Source organism: Carcharhinus amblyrhynchos, chromosome 7, assembly GCF_965287045.1.
Source record: "Carcharhinus amblyrhynchos chromosome 7, sCarAmb.v2.hapA, whole genome shotgun sequence".
Lineage (NCBI taxonomy): Eukaryota > Metazoa > Chordata > Chondrichthyes > Carcharhiniformes > Carcharhinidae > Carcharhinus > Carcharhinus amblyrhynchos.
In genome coordinates this window covers 53,462,331-53,480,572 of record NC_137330.1, presented here as the reverse complement: position 1 = coordinate 53,480,572, position 18,242 = coordinate 53,462,331, and the positions used below count along the sequence as shown (strand labels likewise).

The 18,242-nt window shown below is 42.2% G+C and overlaps 1 protein-coding gene across 7 annotated transcripts in view; it reads right to left on the bottom strand.

Annotated features, from left to right (window-relative positions):
- The window catches only part of mpv17 (mitochondrial inner membrane protein MPV17), a 57,562-nt gene that overhangs the window by 6,874 nt on the left and 32,446 nt on the right, over positions 1–18,242 (bottom strand). For 5 of the 7 annotated variants that reach the window (XM_080192316.1, XM_080192318.1, XM_080192317.1 and 2 more), the window contains 4 exons: positions 16,495–16,587; positions 15,859–15,954; positions 5,699–5,731; positions 296–348 (listed from right to left, as the gene is read on the bottom strand). In XM_080192316.1, the coding sequence (XP_080048442.1) occupies positions 296–348; positions 5,699–5,731; positions 15,859–15,954; positions 16,495–16,587 (275 nt within the window). The remainder of the gene's footprint in view (positions 1–295; positions 349–5,698; positions 5,732–15,858; positions 15,955–16,494; positions 16,588–18,242) is intronic. The other 2 variants (XM_080192319.1, XM_080192321.1) reach the window with 2 other exon arrangements.

Here is an 18,242-nt window from a genome sequence, read left to right as displayed (position 1 = left end):
GATCTGAAGTCACCTGTAGGTTAGACCTCGTAAGGACTGCTCAGTGACCTTACCACTATGTCACTATCAACCTCTTATTACACAGGTTAATTCCCATTTAATGTGTTGCAGGATGTTAAAACCTACAGCAGCACACTGAAAATCCTGTCTGACAATCAGCCAGCTTCAAAGGCAGACATCCCTTACACCAGGAGCTCAGACTAGAAAATTAACATTGTCACTTCTTGTTACCTTGTTGTTAACTTGCAATGCTTTGGATGATTATAACTCTGGAAACAATTAACTTTTTGTTTACCTGTAAACTAGTGGTACAAAGTAGAAATTTAGCATTTGTACAGCTGGCCATATCTTCAAAACAAAAGAAAAAGTTAGTTTTACAACTTTTACTATAAAAGGTTAGATTTTAATTTGCATGACTGAAAACAAAAGTGCGTGGATGCCTTCTACTATGGAAATCAAAAATAGTCATAGAATGTTACACATAATTCAGGAGCAGGCTATTTGGCCCAAGTGGTGTGTGCTAGTTTAGTGGCAACACAAGACTACTTCATCTAACCCTATTAACAATTGCTGGGATTTATTACAGTAGAGAGAGGGAACTAGTGAAAATGGGGAAGAATTGAAGATGAGGACACAATAGATGAATACAATTTATAGAGGCTTGCCGTGATATCGGCATTACCATAATGGGAAACTTTAATTACCACAAGGTAGATCGAAAGAAATTACTATGATCAAAATGAAAAATGGGTTCTTGAAAGCTGGAGGAGGACAAGTGAGTAACCTGCAGATAGCGGCGGAATGCTTGGGAAATAACAACCAATGAAATTCATGTTAAAAATAAACAAAGGAATTGATGAAAGTTGCTAAATTGGAAATTAGCTAATTTTAGTTGGATGAAAGATGGCCAGATGAAACAAAAGCAGAAAACCTTGAAAACAAGTAAAATAAAATTAAAGTTTATTTATTAGTCACGAGTAGGCTTACATTAACACTGCAATGAAGTTACTATGAAAATTCCCGAATCGTCACAATCTGGCACCTGTTCGGGTATACAGAGAGAATTTAGCATGGCTAATCCACCTAACCAGCACATCTTCCAGTGGGAGGAAACCCGAGCACCCAAAGGAAACCCACGCAGACAGGGGGAGAACGCGCAAACTGCACAGACAGTGACCCAAGCAGGGAATCAAACCCAGGTCCCTGGTGCTGTAAAGCAGTTTTCAGCTCATTGTTCTTTGGGAGCACTGAAGAGAGGCAGTGATTTGTAAGAGGAGAGCTTGTAGGTAAGTTAAAGCGATTTTTAAAATTAACTTTGCTAGTTTTTTAAAAATTTTATTCCAGAAACTGGAAGTAGTTTGCAAAGGGACTTGGGTACTTGGGACTTTTTCCTTACCACAAATTGGACTCATGTCATTACAGAGAATGAAGAGGTAATTGACAGGAGCTACCTACAAGTGGTCACACCGGGGCAACGGGAAGAAGGCAAGTGGGTAACGGTTAGGAAGGGGAAAGCTCACGTGATGGAGAGCACGCCGGTGGATGTCCCCCTTCAAAATAAGTACTCCTGTCTGAGTACTGCTGAGGGAGACAGCTCACCTGGGGGAGGAAGCGGTGGCCAGGTCTCTGGAGCTGAGCCTGACCCAGTACTTCAAAAAAGTAAGAAAAAGAGCAGCAAGGCAGTATTAATAGGGGACTCCATAGTGAGGGGATCAGACAGGCGTTTTTGCGGACGCAGACGGGAGCCACGGATGGTGGTTTGTCTCCCTGGAGCTGGGATCCGGGATGTCTCTGGACGCGTCCCAGACATCCTGAAAGGGGAGGGTGAGGAGCCGGAGGTTGTGGTTCATATAGGTACCGCTGACATAGGCAGGAAGAGGGAAGGGGTCATGAGAAGGGATTATAGGGAATTAGGCAGACAGCTGAGAAAAAGGAATGCGAAGATAGTAATCTCAGGATTGCTGCCTGCGCCGCAGGAGAGTGAGAGCAGGAATGGAAAGAGGTGGAGGGTGAATGCGTGGCTGAGGGACTGGAGCAGGGGGCAGGGATTCCGGTTCCTGGATCATTGGAACCTCTTTAGGGGCAGGTGTGCCCTGTTCAGTAAAGACGGGTGGCACTTGAATCCCAGGGGGACCAATATCTTGGCGGGAATTGATCTTTGTTCTTGGGAAGATTGGCTAGGGCTACTGGGGGGGACTTTAAACTAGAAAGGTTGCGGGGAGGGAATAGAGATGAGGTGACTGAGAGCGAGGAGGTTAGCTCCCAGGTAGAGAAGGACTGTACTCCGTATGAGAGGGAGGTTAGACGGGTAATGGAGAAGGGAAGTGACCAGACCGAGGGTCTGAGGTGTGTCTATTTTAACGCCAGGAGTGTAGTGAACAAAGTAGATGAGCTTAGGGCGTGGATTGCTGCTTGGGAATGTGATGTGGTGGCCATTACAGAGACTTGGATGTCTCAGGGACAGGACTGGGTACTTCAGGTGCCGGGATTCAGATGCTTCAGGAAGGACAGGGAGGGGGGCAAAAGAGGTGGCGGAGTGGCACTGTTGATCAGGGACAGTGTCATGGCTGCAGAGAAGGTGGATGTCGTGGAAGAACTGTCTATGGAGTCTCTGTGGGTGGAAGATGGGAACAGCAAAGGGTCAATAACTTTGCTGGGTGTTTTCTATAGGCCGTCCAATAATGACAGGGAAGTTGAGGTGCAGATAGGGAAACAGACCCAGAGAGATGTAGTAATAACAGAGTTGTTGTGATGGGAGACTTTAATTTCCCAAACTTCGACTGGAATATCCCTAGGGTAAGGGGTTTGGATGGGGAGGAGTTTGTTAGGTGTGTTCAGGAGGGTTTCCTGACACAGCACATGCATAAGCCTATGAGAGAGGGTGTACTTGACCTGGTGCTGGCTAATGAACCAGGACAGGTGGCGGATCTCTTGGTGGGAGAGCATCTCGGGGATGGGAGATCATAATTCTATCTCCTACACGATAGCATTGGAAAAGATAGGATCAGGCAGGCTAGGAAGGTGTTTGTCTGGAGTAAGGGGAAACATGACAACATCAGGCAGACAATTGGACGAGTAAACTGGAAGGTGGTGTTCTTGGGGAGAAGTACTGAAGGAAGGTGGCAGATTTTCAAGGAACGTTTGACTGGAGCTCTGCACAACAAAGTTTCGATGAGACAAGGAGGTTTTGGTAGGTCACGGGAGCCATGGTGCACGAAGGTTGTGGTGAACCTGGTCAGGAAGAAAAGAAAGGCATATAAAAAGGTTCAGAGAGCTAAGAGATGTTAAGGATCTAGAGGAGTATAAGGCTTGTAGAAAGGAGCTTAAAAAGGAAATTAGGAGAGCCAGAAGGGGTCATGAGAAGGCCTTGGTGGGTAAAATTAGGAGAATCCCAAGGTGTTCTACAAATATGTGAAGAGTAAAAGGATGAGAAAAGAAGGGATAGGACCTATAAAAGGTGAAGGGGGAAAAGTCTGTGTGGAACCGGAAGAAATGGCAGAGGTGCTTAATGAGTACTTTGCCTCGGTATTCACAGTGGAAAGTGATCTGGGAGGTTGTGCTACAGGTTGGCGGCAGACTGAAAAGATTGAGTATGTGGATATTAAGAAAGAGGATGTGTTGGAACTTTTAAATTTTATCAAGATAGATAAGTCGCCGGGACCGGATGGGATGTACTGTGGGAGGTGAGGGAAGTGATTGCAGAGTCCCTGGCGATGATCTTTGCATCGTCGATGGAGACAGGAGAGGTTCCAAAGGATTGCAGATGTGGTTTCTATTTTCAAGAAAGGGAACAGGGATAGCCCGGGAAATTACCGACCGGTGAGTCTGACCTCAGTGGTTGGTAAGTTGATGGAGAGGATTCTGAGGGACAAGATTTATGAGCATTTAGAGAAGTTTAGAATGATCAGGAGTAGTCAGCACAACTTTGTCAAGGGCAGGTCGTGCCTTATGAGCCTAGTTGAGCTCTTTGAAAATGTGACTGAACACATTGATGAAGGAGGAGTGGTGGACGTGGTTTACGTGGACTTCAGCAATGCAAGACTTCTTGAGAAGTTGAGAGGGCATGGGATCCAAGGGGCTTTGACCTTGTGGATCCAGAACTGGCTTGCCTGCAGAAGGCAGAGAGTGGTTGTGGATGGGTCTTTTTCTGCATGGAGGTCAGTCACCAGTGGAGTGCCCCAGGGATCTGTTCTAGGAGCCTTGCTGTTTGTCATTTTCATAAATAACCTGGATGAGGAAGTGGAGGGATGAGTTACTAAGTTCGCCGACGATACAAAGGTTGGTGGTGTTGTGGATTGTCTGGAGAAATGTCAGAAGTTGCAGCGTGACATAGATAGGATGCAAGACTGGGCGGAGAAGTGGCAGATGGACTTCAACGCAGATAAATGTGTAGTGGTCCATTTTGGCAGGACCAATGGGATGCAGGAGTACAATATCAAGGGTAGGAGTCTTAGCTGGGTTGAAGAGCAGAAGGATCTTGGGGTCCGGGTCCATAGGACTCTCAAATCGACCTCGCAGGTGGAGGATGTGGTCAAGAAGGCATATGGTGTACTGGCCTTCATTAATCAAGGGATTGAGTTTAGGAGTCGGGAGGTAATGCTGCAACTTTATAGGACCCTTGTCAGACCCCACGGAATACTGTGCTCAGTCCTGGTCGCCTCACTACAGGAAGGATGTGGAAGCTATTAAGAGGGTGCAGAGGAGATTTACAAGGATGTTGCCTGGATTGGGAGGCATGCCTTATGAAGATAGGTTGAGGGAGCTAGGTCTCTTCTCCCTGGAGAGACGAAGGTTGAGAGGCAACCTGATAGAGGTTTATAAAATGTTGAGAGGAATAGATAGGGTGGATTCTCGGAGGCTATTTCCCAGGGCTGAAATGGTCGCTATGAGAGGACACAGGTTTAAGGTGCTGGGAAGCAAGTACAGAGGAGATGTTAGGGGAAAGTTTTTCACTCAGAGGGTGGTGAGTGAGTGGAATCGGCTGCCATCGGTGGTAGTAGAAACAAACACGCTGGGGTCTTTTAAAAGACTTCTGGATGAGTATATGGGATCTAATGGCATTGGAAGTTACAGATAGTTCTATGGCTTGTTAGGTACAGATGTGATCGGCGCAACTTGTGGGCCGAAGGGCCTGTTTGTGCTGCAGTGTTCTATGTTCTATAACCACTATGCCACTGCGCTGTCTTGTTGAATAAGGTTGCATCTATTGAGAAGCTAGTACAACTTTTTGGGTGTTGTGCCTTTCAAAAAGATGAACACGTATTTACAGAGAAATTTTAATGTAGCAAAATTTCCCATGACACTTCACAGAAACATTATCAAACAAAATTTGATGCTGAGTTACCTTAGGAGATTTACGGGCAGTTTCACAAAAGTTTTGAGAGGCTGAGAGGTTTAAGAATGTCACTGTTCCAGTGTGCTGTTGCTTGACTGTTGAAGGTAAGGTCACCAGTAGTTCAGCAATGAAAATGGGATATGAAGGAGGTTAGAATTGGAGATGCATGGGAAGTTTGGGAAGGTTGTAGGGCTGCAGTTTACTCTCAGCCTCTTTTCTCTAATATTTTCAATGGGACTGCAATCCTAGTTACGAGGATGGAAAGGTAGTGACCAAGGCTGGCACTGTTACGAGCTACATTTTGGAGTCGACAACACTACTTACATACTCAACAGAAGATTTGAAATGGATGCTATTACTTACATAATAGTTTGTTATCAATGTATCTTTGTAATCCTGAAAAACAGAGAAGTCAACATCATTTGCTAAGATTACAGCTTAAATCCGAACATTACTATATTAAATTGTGGACACCTTGGGGTATAATTCCAAAAGGCGATGTGTAGAAGTCCTCAACTTGTACCCTTCAGACACATGTGAGATAAAGACAAAATACATCTGGTTAAATGTTAATTCTAATGTAGGTACTTCATTTACCAAGGGGAATTTATATAACTCTCAGGAATATAAAATCTACAGAGAACAGTTGGTTTTATCGGATTTTAACATGTGTCAGTCATGTCTTAGTGGTGATACTCAACTGCAAGTTGAAAGGTCATGGTTTCATTCTCTACTTCAAAGATTTAAGTATATAACCTAAGCTGACACTTTACTGCAGTAGAAGACTTTAAACCATTTGCCCTCTCAGATAGGTGCAAAAGATTCCACAACACTATTCAAAGAGGAGAACAGTGCCCCCCCCCCCAATGACTTGGCCAACATTTATTCCTCAATTAACAACATCTGGTTATTCATTTCATTTTTATTTGTGGGACCTAGCTATATGCAGATGAGATACCATATTTCCTGTTACCATAACACAACAAGGAGTAAGCAATTCAGTCCTTGGCATCTGCTCCGCCATTCAATACTATCATGGCTGATCCCATCTTAGCCTCAATTTCACCCTCCTGCATATTTTCCATAACCGTTCAACCCATTACGAACTAAAAATGTCCATCTCCTCAAATTTACTCAATGTCCCGGCATCCACCATACTCTGGGGCAGTGAATTCCACAGATTCATGACTCTTTGAGAGAAGACATCTTTCCTCATCTCTGTTTTAAATCTGTTACCAATTATCCTAAAACTATAACCTATTGTCCTGGATTGCCCTGCAAAAGGAAGCATCTGCTCGATGTGTATGGACTTTGATCCCAGCATGATTCAGGAGAAGATCATTCCATTGTAACAGTTCCCTTCTTCCCAGGTACTGATTAAATGTCCCATGAATTCAAATCCATTTCTCCCACACCAACCTAAAGAGCCATGAATTTACCCCTTTAATCTTACTGACCTGTGCCAATTAGCTCATGGCTCAGACAGTAATCTGGAAATGATTACATTTTTGGTTCTGCTTTTTAATTTAGCCCTTAGGTGCTCTTGCTCCTTCAGCAGAATCTCTATCCTTGTTCTACCTATGTCATTGGTGTTTACATGGACCACGACGACTGGATTTTTACCCTCCTACTCCAAGTTTCTCTGCAGCCCAGTTGAGGTATGAGTCACAGCAGGAAATAGGAATTTAGTCTTAACTTTTCATTTGATGGTGCTTTAGACCATCCCAAGATTGTGCAAAGAGCTGTGCAAGGCTGTTTCTTTGTTCCTGTACTTCACCATTAAAGCAAAGGATACCTCTAAGTAAACGTACATTTAAGGTCAAACAGGGTGTATGTAGGTGTATCGTTACAATATATTAGCTTTACTATAGCATAGCAAAAGGTGCTATATAAATACCACTTTTGAAATATTTTCCTTATGATTCACTTGCCTGACAATAAATCAATAGTAACCAGACTGAAAAAAAAACGCTGAGCAATAACCAGATCAGATTGTTATCAGTCAAACACACCAATGTAGAATTTTGTTCTCTTAACTCCTGGACCACTTATTAAGCAGTTGGGAGATGTTGCCCAGTGATTTTCCAATGTGATGCACATTTCCTTTCAACTCTTCATCATATCCTATCTTCTCATTTATGGAGGGAACCAAGTTGCACTAACAAGTCATGCTGCAATTGCATTCTTCCAACTGTTACTGCAGTAGAATACACTTGTGTTGCGTATCTCAGCTCCTCAGTCAATGTGGCATTCTACGTTACTTCTCAAAATTAGCACTGTTTCTAGCATAGTATTTAAACTCTTTCTATAAAAAGTGGTAAGTATAAACATTTATTGAAAACAATAAAGAATTATTTTTAAAAAAAACCTAATCAATGTGTTTCTCCCTCCTCTTTTACTTACTTGCTGTTATGTAGGACCCAATTTTATTCCATTTTCTCCCTTCATCTTTCAGATTAGACCTGGACATTTTCTAGATCAGTGTTAAAAAAAAAATCCTCTAACACCTTTTCAGAGTATGGAACTAACATTGATCCATCAACATCAGCAAAATAGAGATCTCAGTTAACATCTCTGCTGTTGGGACCCTGGTGTGCAAATTGACTTACAAAATGCCATCCATTGGTTGAGCACGAGGATGCAAAAGGTGCTGTATTATTACCATTTTAAAAATATTTTCTTTAGGATTTCACTTTCCTGACAATAACTCAATAGTAATCAGACTGATAAAAAAAAAATCACTGAACAATAGATGGATCACATTTTTATCAGTCAAACTCATCAGAGTAGAATTTGGTTCCCTTTACTCCTGGACCACTTATTAAGCAGTTGGGGCAAAGATTTTCCATTTATTCCATGAACTAAAATTTAAAAGGCGGTTGATGGATGTAAATACTGCCTTGATGCAGCACTAATCCACACAGATCAGAATATCTCAGATTTGATTTAGTCTTTACTGAGTTAGTTAATCTCAAACCAGTAAGCTCTGCTTCTCTGAAGTATAGAAGGGAGAAATGACTCAGGCTCCCAACTCCTAATACTATCCAGTGAATCTCCTGGGGTAAGCATATGACATCGAGTCAGGATACTGCTACCTCAGCTGGGATAACTTCCATAGTCTTGAAGCACTCTGTCAAAAAACTATCATCTGAAAGGAAACCAGTTTGGCAAGGTACTGAATGCTACCATAACCTGCAGGTAAGTAACCAAATTGCTGCATCTGCCAGTGGCAAAGAGAAAATCAGAGGTGGAAAAGAAATACCCCAATAGCACTTTATACATTCTGCTCACTTAACAGAATGACCTTGGTTTTCTGCTCAGACAATTAAATAGTGGGCATTGTTCAGCATTTACAACTTCAAAAATACTTGGCACCAAAATGCGATCAGATTTGTCTTGCAGGATTGAAATGTTTCCTGCTCTGGCATTTTACATTCTTCAGAACTGTGGTCATTGTTTTGAACTTGTATTGAGAAAACATTTGACAGCAGCAGTGGTCCACGTTTTGGGATCATACCAAAAATCAACACATTTTGTTCTAATGAGGGGAGCTACAAAGCTGTAATATAAAAATCAAACAAATGTAGACTTGGGTAAAGCTGTATTAAAATCTCAGGAAAACAAATTAAATATAAAGATGCAGAGCTTGCAATTGATAATGTTCAAATACTGAATGTACCATACTTTTTCATGTTTTTTTGTGACACAGGCAGAAAAGTAACACATTAAACATGTGGACGTGGAATTTGTCGGATACAAATTCTACCATGACACTGATTATCTAACACCTATAAATTCTACTTTTCGGATGTCAGTAGTTTCTTCAGTGATTTACAGTTTACATATCTAGGGCAGTATTATCAATATTCTTAAGGGCGAGGATCCGGTTAGCTCAGTTAGCTGGATGGCTGGCTCGTGACGTGGAGCGACGCCAACAGTGTGGGTTCAATTCCTGTACCAGTTGAGGTTATTCTCGAGACCCCAGCTTCTCAATCTTGCCCCTCGCCTGAGGTGTGGTGACCCTCAGGTTAGATCACCACCAGTCAGCTCTACGCCCTCAACTTTCAGCAGTATTTCTAAGGTGAGGCCATGGAGCAGAATTTGTCAAACTGTTTAATTACAGTGCTCCCACATGAAGAATAACAGTAAATGAAAATAATAAAATGGCTCTAGTTGCTTTCAGTGCATCTGCAGCTCCTCCTAAGAAGATATTAGGTGTTGAATCAAATCATAGAGCAAGCTGGAGGTATATGATCATAAAAGCAACTTTTAAGATATGTTTTCTGAAATGTAGCAAATGCAGTCTTCACCAGCAATCAATCTCTGCAGAATAGTTTTGTGCCAAAATGAGTAATGCCCACAGGAACCAAAGCATCAAATTACATTATCAGTTCAAGGATGACGTCCTTTATAGACTGCAAGATAATCTCTGGCTGCGATATTCATCTGCCTCCAAAACTGCCTGTAGACCTTGTGGGTTAACTGAGTCAATTAATCACCCTACGTGCAGCATCTTGAGACTCCTCTGAAAAGGATACTGATGCTGTCAAATTTCCATCTAAAGCAGAATGCCCTTTCCCGGAAAAGCTATCTTTCCCCCTCTTGCTTTAGAACTGTAATCATTAGGATCTGGTCTAAAGGTGCTTGAATCCTTGAAGTGCTTCAGTAATTAAATAGTAGAATCTCTTTAAACTCAGCAAAAGGAAACAATGATTTGTCTTGCCAATAAGTTTCATACCATGATCATGAAAGCATTGCTTATCACAACTGTCCCAGGTGCCTGGCAAGTTGCCAATTGTGGAATCTGATGTGCACTGTTGTTAATAACAAAACTCACATGAAATCTGTTATTTCTACTTCTTTCTTTTCACCTCTCACCCCTACCCCTGCCAAATCAACAAACTTGAAATAAAATTGCATTGCAAATCTACAGATTTCTGTCAAGGGGAGCTAACAGGATGAATGATGCTGTGAAAACTGCTAACCAGTGAAACAAAGCCAGCTATAATATGGTTATACTGGGGGAAATTTTTAAATATGCTGGGGTTGGAAAACTGGACGTGGCAGATCAGCTACTCAGTAAACACCCTGTCCAATATTTCTTTCCATTGAGCTCAAAGTGTCGATAGACAGGTGTATGACAATCAATCAATTGGGTATACGGACATGTTAGCAGGCCAGAGAGCAGTACTCTCATCAGGGCAAGTGCTGCCATTGTGAGGGGTTCAGCATCTGCTCCCCAGAGGAATCCCACATGTTTCTGGATAGGGCTGACCCTTATTCTTTAATTTTTTCCCAAGGTGCCAGAGATGCTGTCTATAGCAACTTCCTCATTAGTATAAAGGTTAGTATTGCCAGCTGTCAGACGGGAAACTGGGGTTCAATTCCCCAACAGGGAGCTGCCAAGTTCCATGACAGCGTGGTGGCAGCATCTGTTTGGGGCTGGATAGCTGGTTCTTGATGCAGAAAGGCATCAACAGCATTGGTTCAATTCCCATACCTGCTGAGGTTATTCATGAAGGCCCTGCCTTCTCAATCTTGCTCCTCACCTGGCGACCCTCAGGTTAAATCAGCACTCTCTCCCCCAAAAAAGAACAGCAGCCTGTGGTCCGCTATGACTTTGGTAACATTCATACAATACAGCAGCACTTTTTAGATGGCATGATGGCACAGTGGTCAGCATCGTTGCCTTACACCCATAATGTGGAGATGCTGGCATTGGACTGGGGTGGGCACAGTGAGAAGTCTCACAAAACGAGGTTAAAGTCCAACAGGTTTATTTGGTAGCGCAAGCCACAAGCTTCCAGAGCACTGTTCCTTCAGGTGAGTGGGAGTTCTGCTCACAAACAGGGCACATAAAGACAATATATGGTGCTTATATGCCCCGTTTGTGAACAGAATTCCCACTCACTTGATGAAGGAGCAGCGCTCTGAAAACTTGTGGCTTGTGCCTCAAGGTGCCAGGGAAACAGGTTTGATTCCCGGCTTGGGTCACTGCCTGTATGGAGCGTGCACATTCTCCCCACGTATGCGTGAATTTCCTCTGGGTACTCCGGTTTCCTCACACAGTCCAAAGACGTGCAGGTTAGATTGATTGGCCATGCTAAATTGACTCTAAGTTCGTGGGGGATTAGCAGGATAAATACATGGCGTTATGGGGATAGGGTAGGATTGATGTCAGTGCAGCCTTGATGGGCCAAATGGCCTCCTTCTGTACTGTAAGGATTCTATGATGACAGGATGTGGTCATGTCTGATTCCTAAATAGGGAGCACTTTTGCATAGTTTATCTCTGTGCTGCAAGAGACTTTCAGCGTTCACACTGCATTAGGGACATGTAGGGGAAATTTTGAAATGATGGTCTTCTGTTGGTTAGGCTAAAGTTAGCATGGTGGGAACAGACCTCAGTGTGGCAGATGAATGAAGTTTATTTCAGTGTCACAAGTAGGCTTACATTAACACTGCAATGAAGGTACTGTGAAAATCCCCCAGTCGCCACACTTCAATGCCTGTTCGGTACACCGAGGGAGAATTTAGGATGGCCAATGCACCACCAACATGTCTTTTGGACTGTGGGAGGAAATGAAACCCCTGGAGGAAACCCATGCCAACATGGGGAAAAGGTGCAGACTTCACACAGACAGTAACCCTGGCCAGGAATCGAACCCGGGTCCCTGGTGCTGTGAGACAATAGTGCTAACCATTGTGCCATCATGTAGAAAGCCAGCATTGATTTGTTACGGGCATATCGTGTTTGACTAACATGATTGACTTCTTTGATGAGTTAAGAGAGGATAGATGAGTGCAATGCTATTAATGTTGTGTACATGGACTTTTAAAAGGTGTAAAATAAAGTCCCACATAATCGGCTTGTCGGTAAGATTGAAACTCATGCCATAATGAGGAGGAGCAGCATGGATACAAAATTGCCTAAGGGATAGAATAGAGAAATATGTTCATGGCTGTTTTATTTTAACTAGAGGGACTTTTTAACATTGTGGACCAGGTCCTTTGTAGCTTTTGATATACAATAATGGGGGTAAAGGCATTAGTTTGAAATTTTCTAAATGACTTGAAAAACTTGAAAGAGTAACAAACAAATGAAAAAGATACAACAGACTTCAACTGGTTGAATGGACTGACAGATAAAAATCCAATGCATAAAAGTCTGATGTGATATCTTTTGAAAAGAAGAATGAGAGACAGTAAGAGCTCAATTTTAAAGTAACAGAGGGACCTGGAGGTATTTCTTTGGAGATGTTTGGAGGTAGAATGATAGGTTAACAAAGCACATGGGACCTTGGCCCTTATAAAAAGGTGAGTGAAGAAGGCAGGATATTCTGGAAAATTGGTAGTTCAGTTCTAGTTGGATTTTTGCACCCAATTTTGGATGCCAAAATTTATGAAAGATGTGAAAGCTTTACAACGGGTATAGAAGATAATTATTAGTAGAATGGATTCAGGGATGGGGGACTATGCTTGTAGTTGTTTGGTAGTACAGAAAGTGAGAACTACTGAAAAAGAGACATGCTGTTGAAGCTTGAGTATTACACTTAGCAGGACAATTTGCAAGAATATAAAACTGGAAAGAAAACAGCAATTTATACTGCATGAGGAGCGAGCACTATTGTATCGTTTTTACTCGATAATTCCCCTTCCAAACCATCTACAAATTTCAAACTTACGCGTTTACCCCCATTATTGTATATCAAAAACTGCAAAGGACCTGGACCACAGTGTACCTCCCGTCAGGTCAAAAACAAAACAGCCATAAACACATTTCTCTAATTCCATCACTTAGGCAATTTTGTATCCACGCTGCTCCAGCCTCATCACCCCATAAGCTTCAATCTTACCAATAAGCCTATCATGTGGTATTATAAAAGTCCAAAGTCCACATGCACAACATTGATAGTATTGCCCTCATCTATCAAATGTACTCCAACTGGCAGAGACTCTGCCCTGGAGAATGCACCAGTAACTGACAGTTAACTGCTATGCTTTGTTTAAATTCAAACCAGGTATGTTGACTCTGATTGGTCCGAGCATTGCTCTGGGGAATGAACTAAGCAATGGTCATCACCAAAGCTTTTATTTAGTTGAAAAAGCACAATGTGCATACTTGCTCCTTTGATCTACAAAGGACAGGGCCCGATGTGGGAACATGTGTAGCTGCCAACATGCATAAATGAGCCACACTGAGAGCCTGACTAATAATTTTCAATTATTTGTCAGTGTAATTCTTAGCACAATCAGGATTGTTCAGCAAGTACTGTCCAATCATGGAATCACATCTAATGTTGGAATAATACGATCCCTATATCACAGGAGGAAACCATTCAGCCCATCAAGTCTCATCGACTCTTCAACAGAGCATCCCATCCAGGCCCTATCCCCGCAACCCCACATATTTAGCATGACTAATTCCCCAAACCTACATATTTTGGGATACTAAGGGGCAATTTAGCATGATCAATGCACCTAACCTGCACATCTTTGGTATGTGGGAGGAACTTGGCACACCCAAAAGAAACTCACGCAGAAACCCACGCTTTGAGTTTTGCAAGCTGAGTGGGTATAGTCAGTACTTGTTGCTGACAGCCAAACAGGCATATGGGATAAATGGTCTACATACTTGACAACACACTGGCACTGAAATTCACATACTCATTTGTCTGATAGGCAAAACATCTTTTTGGCTTGGCAGCAGTGCTGTTAGTGGTGAATGTCACTCATCTTGCTACTGCTTCACCTGTTGCTCGAAGTTTTGAGATACCTTGTCCCTTCCAGGGTAATCTGGGGTAGACTGGGGACTTCTCAGGGCCAAAAGTGACAACTTTAGGTCTATTCATCAGGGGAGCCATTATCCTGCAGGATGGCCTTGGTACATTGTATTTCACTCATCTGTCTGATAGGCTATTCTCATAATGCATGCCAACCCTGACCAGTGAAGGTAGGATGATAGTAAAGAACCCACTGGCAGGTTTCTCAACTAAATTAAATTGTTCTTTCAAAAAGGGGCAGATTCGATAGGCCGAATGGCCTCCATCCATAGTGTACACTTCAATGATGTTATAATGAAAGCTATGTTTAACAGATAAAGTTTATTATTAGTGCCACAAATAGGCTTACATTAACACTGCAATGAAGTCACTGTGAAAATCGCCTAGCTGCCACATTCCAGCACCTGGACAGGTACATTGAGGAAGAATTTAGCATAGCCAATGCACCTGACCAGCATGTCTTTTGGACTGTGGGGGGGGAAACCAGAGTACTCAGAGGAAACCCATGCAGACGTGAGGAGAATGTGCAAACTCTGCACAGACAGTGACCCAAGGCAGAATCAAACACTAGTCCCAGTCTAACCACTGTGCCATCGTGTTGCCCAATTTAATTATCTAATAATCTAATTATATATCAACCATATGGCACGTAGAAACTAATTTAAACATCACTTGATGTCTTCAGAGGGCATCCAAGTATTAAGTTTTCCAACCCATTTTTACTGATACAAACTGCATTATGTCACTACTTTTCCTTCTGGAGCTCTCTGCCTGAAGGCGGGAGATCCAACCTACAAGCCTCCCTCATGGCTAGGTAAAGAAGGCAAGTTTCAAATCCATTCCAGCTAGAATAGGGATCAATCCCACGTTGTTAGCATCAATCTGATCCACACCAGCAGTGGAGCCAACTGAGATTACTGGAAGGGATCCTTTATTTTTATGTGCCTGTGAAAGCCTGGAGCTACAGATCGTGATTACACAGGCTCCATTCTCTCTCCAACACATGGATGGCAATGGATCTCTCCCCCATCTTACTGCCTGCCATTGGTGCATGTTGATACTCAACTTGCTCGGCAACATTTTAAATGAGCCACCCTTGGCCGTTAAGTCCTGGAGATTTCTGGTTCAAAGGCAGGGATATTATCACTTCCAATTTAAGGGGCCATTTTCTAATCTTGGGAGCATCGTCTTGCACCCCTTCCCCCCACCGCCCCAACAATCAAAAAACTGTATAAGGCATGGTAATGCATTTACAATATTGACTCTGGAGGCCAAGCCTCCAAGGAGGAACATAAAGTTAAACCATTACAACATAACTTGTTAGAAAAAGTTAAATAATTTTTGATTTTATGAAGAGTGTGTTTTAATAAAAATGTGTACGTGCAGGGACAGAGTTTACTAAAAGAAATAAAAACATATGAAATATTCATTAAAAACCATAGAACACAGGAAGGGACGATTCCAAAGAATTACAGCATTAAGTCTCATTTCCTTGTTCTTTCCCATAGCCCTGCAATTTCTTTTCCTTCTTAAGTTTATACCCAGTTACATTTTGCTTCATAAAGTATTTCTGCTTTTGAATTTTTCATGTACAGCATGAGTGACCGTCCTTAGCATTCACTCCACACTCTATCGGAAGCCTGGTTAGCTCAGTTATAAACTTGGGAGTTGGATCCTCATGTAGCACAACCAAAAAAAACTGCAGCTAGGTAAAATTTTTAGTAATGTAAATGCTACTCACCTTCTTTAACTTTAACCATATTTCCTCTGATGAATGCCCACTGAAGGCTGAAGCTAATGCAAGAAAACAGGCCAAGAAACAAGGGGCAAGTGCAAACTGGAAAGAACAAAAAAAGTCGGGTATTTTACTCCTTCTTCCTACAATTTCCTAAAGTGACTTGACAAGTACAAGAGCACAAGAACATACATGACTGAGCTGAGAATCAGAAAGAGCATTAAACTGGGAATGCTCTGTGGAAGTGGCTTACACAATGTAAGAAAATCCACATGCACACAATTAATACATTTCCATTGTGGCAAGCATTGCCTTTTTATGTGAATGTGTGCCAGGTCAAATGAGTATAATCCACTGCAACGTTTTATTCCTACAGTATTGCAACTCTTCTGTTAAACCTTCAAATCGAAGTCAGCTTTCTGACATACAAACATATGACTTAGGAATAGATGTTGGTTATTCAGCCCTTCAAGCTTGCTTCGCCATCCAATAAGATTACGGCTGACTTGATTTTAACCTCAATTCCACATTCCTGCCTACCCCCCCAAAAACCTTTCCCCACTTCTCCATCAAGCTGTTTGAGATATTTTTCTAATTTACAGTGCTAGATAAATGCAAATTTGAGTTTTTTCACAGGCTGACCTGATCAAGTAACATTTTCTTAAATGCCGCAGTTTTGTTTTGTCCAATAACAATTCGATCTAGAACCTTGTACCATACTCCAAGAACTGGCCCCTATGGTAAGGGATTAAAAAAAACACAATTACATCAACTTAATGAATTGTAATTTCAAAAGGAATAACAGTGAATCAATATTGTCAAAACTGTCAAAGTTATAATTGCACCATCTCCTGTATTTTCAGCTGATCTCTCTCCCACACCTCTATTTTTTAAGAACAGAAAGCATCATACCATCAGATATTTGCAAATGTGAAGCTACCTTCATCATTTTAGATTACTTTTCAAAGGTGATTTTTTACTTGGTACAACCTATATAATAAGATTCAGTTGCTGCTAAGGTGTTACTGCCCACGGGTGGAAACCATTAGGTTCTGGAGATGTGTCAGTCTTTAATGTTTCTTTTCCTAATACTAATTTGTTGCTTTGGTGAGTTCCAGCTTGATTCGTTTTTAGAATGTCAGGAATATTACCCTGGAATACAATACCTTACAATGTAAACTGACACAAACTACTTATTCAACAAGTCTGCAATTTCCTTTTGCTCATTCGCACCATCAGCTGCACCTGTTTTTAGGGTGATATTGCCAAGTGACAGAGGTGGATGAGAAAGTGGAAGGGCCACAGTGAATTTGTGCTGTGTTCTCTCTATTGTCTTGATATCCTTTCTATGAAACGGAGCCCAAAACGGCACAGATTTTCCAACATTATCGCATTTTACTTCCTCAGTGTGACAATCACCAGTGGATTGTCACTCCATAGCCACATGGTGGCACAGTGGTTAGCACTGTTGCCTCACAGCGCCAGGTTCGATTCCAGGCTTAGGTCAGTGTCTGTGCGGAGTCTGCATGGGTTTCCTCCAGGTGCTCTGATTTCCTCCCACAGTCTGAAAGACATGCTGGTCAGGTGCATTGGTCATGCTAAATTCTCCCTCAGTGTACCTGAACTAGCATCGGAGTATGGTAGTAACTTCATTCCAGTGACACTAATAAATAAACTTTAACCTTTGCTGGAATTCCAAAGCCCCTATCTTATCTGAGCATCCTCACTCAGGCTGGCTGAGACAGGAACAGTGAAGCAGCTCCGAGATGCAAGGGAGCGTAAATGGGGTGCAGCGGAGGAGGACATGCCCTCTTTTTTATGGCACTATGTCAAGCAGGTAGGTTTAAATGGACCATTGAAAGGAAGAAGGTAAGTTTCAAAGGTAAATGAACAAGATGTGGGGATGGCGGTTCAGACATCAGCGGGGTTCTATATGGTGGGAGGAGGGGGCTCGTGATGTCATGTCTAGTGTCACGTCGGGTCAGGAGTGGACAGTTTCTGATGCTAGATCAGACTGGGGAGGATGGGCCTGGTATCATAACAGGGGTCGTGTTGGGGGGAGGGGTCTTGGGCTGAATCTTTGAAATAGTTACTCTGAAGTTAGACCCGCTTTTTTTTCTTTCCAACTTGCTCATTTTAATTATGAGGGTAAAACTTGCAGAACAATTGGAAGTTAGTGATTTAAATTGCTTTTACCACTTAGAAAAATATTTTCAGGATCTCTGTTCAATTAAATCCAATATTCAAATTACAACTACTAGCACTCTTCATCCCCAATCACTACCTGAACAAGTAGTTTGGGAAATGTTTCTGTTAAAGGGGAAACAAAAATAATTGTTACTGCGTGACATTGTACTTTAAACATAAACTCTAATCCTATCATCTTGCAC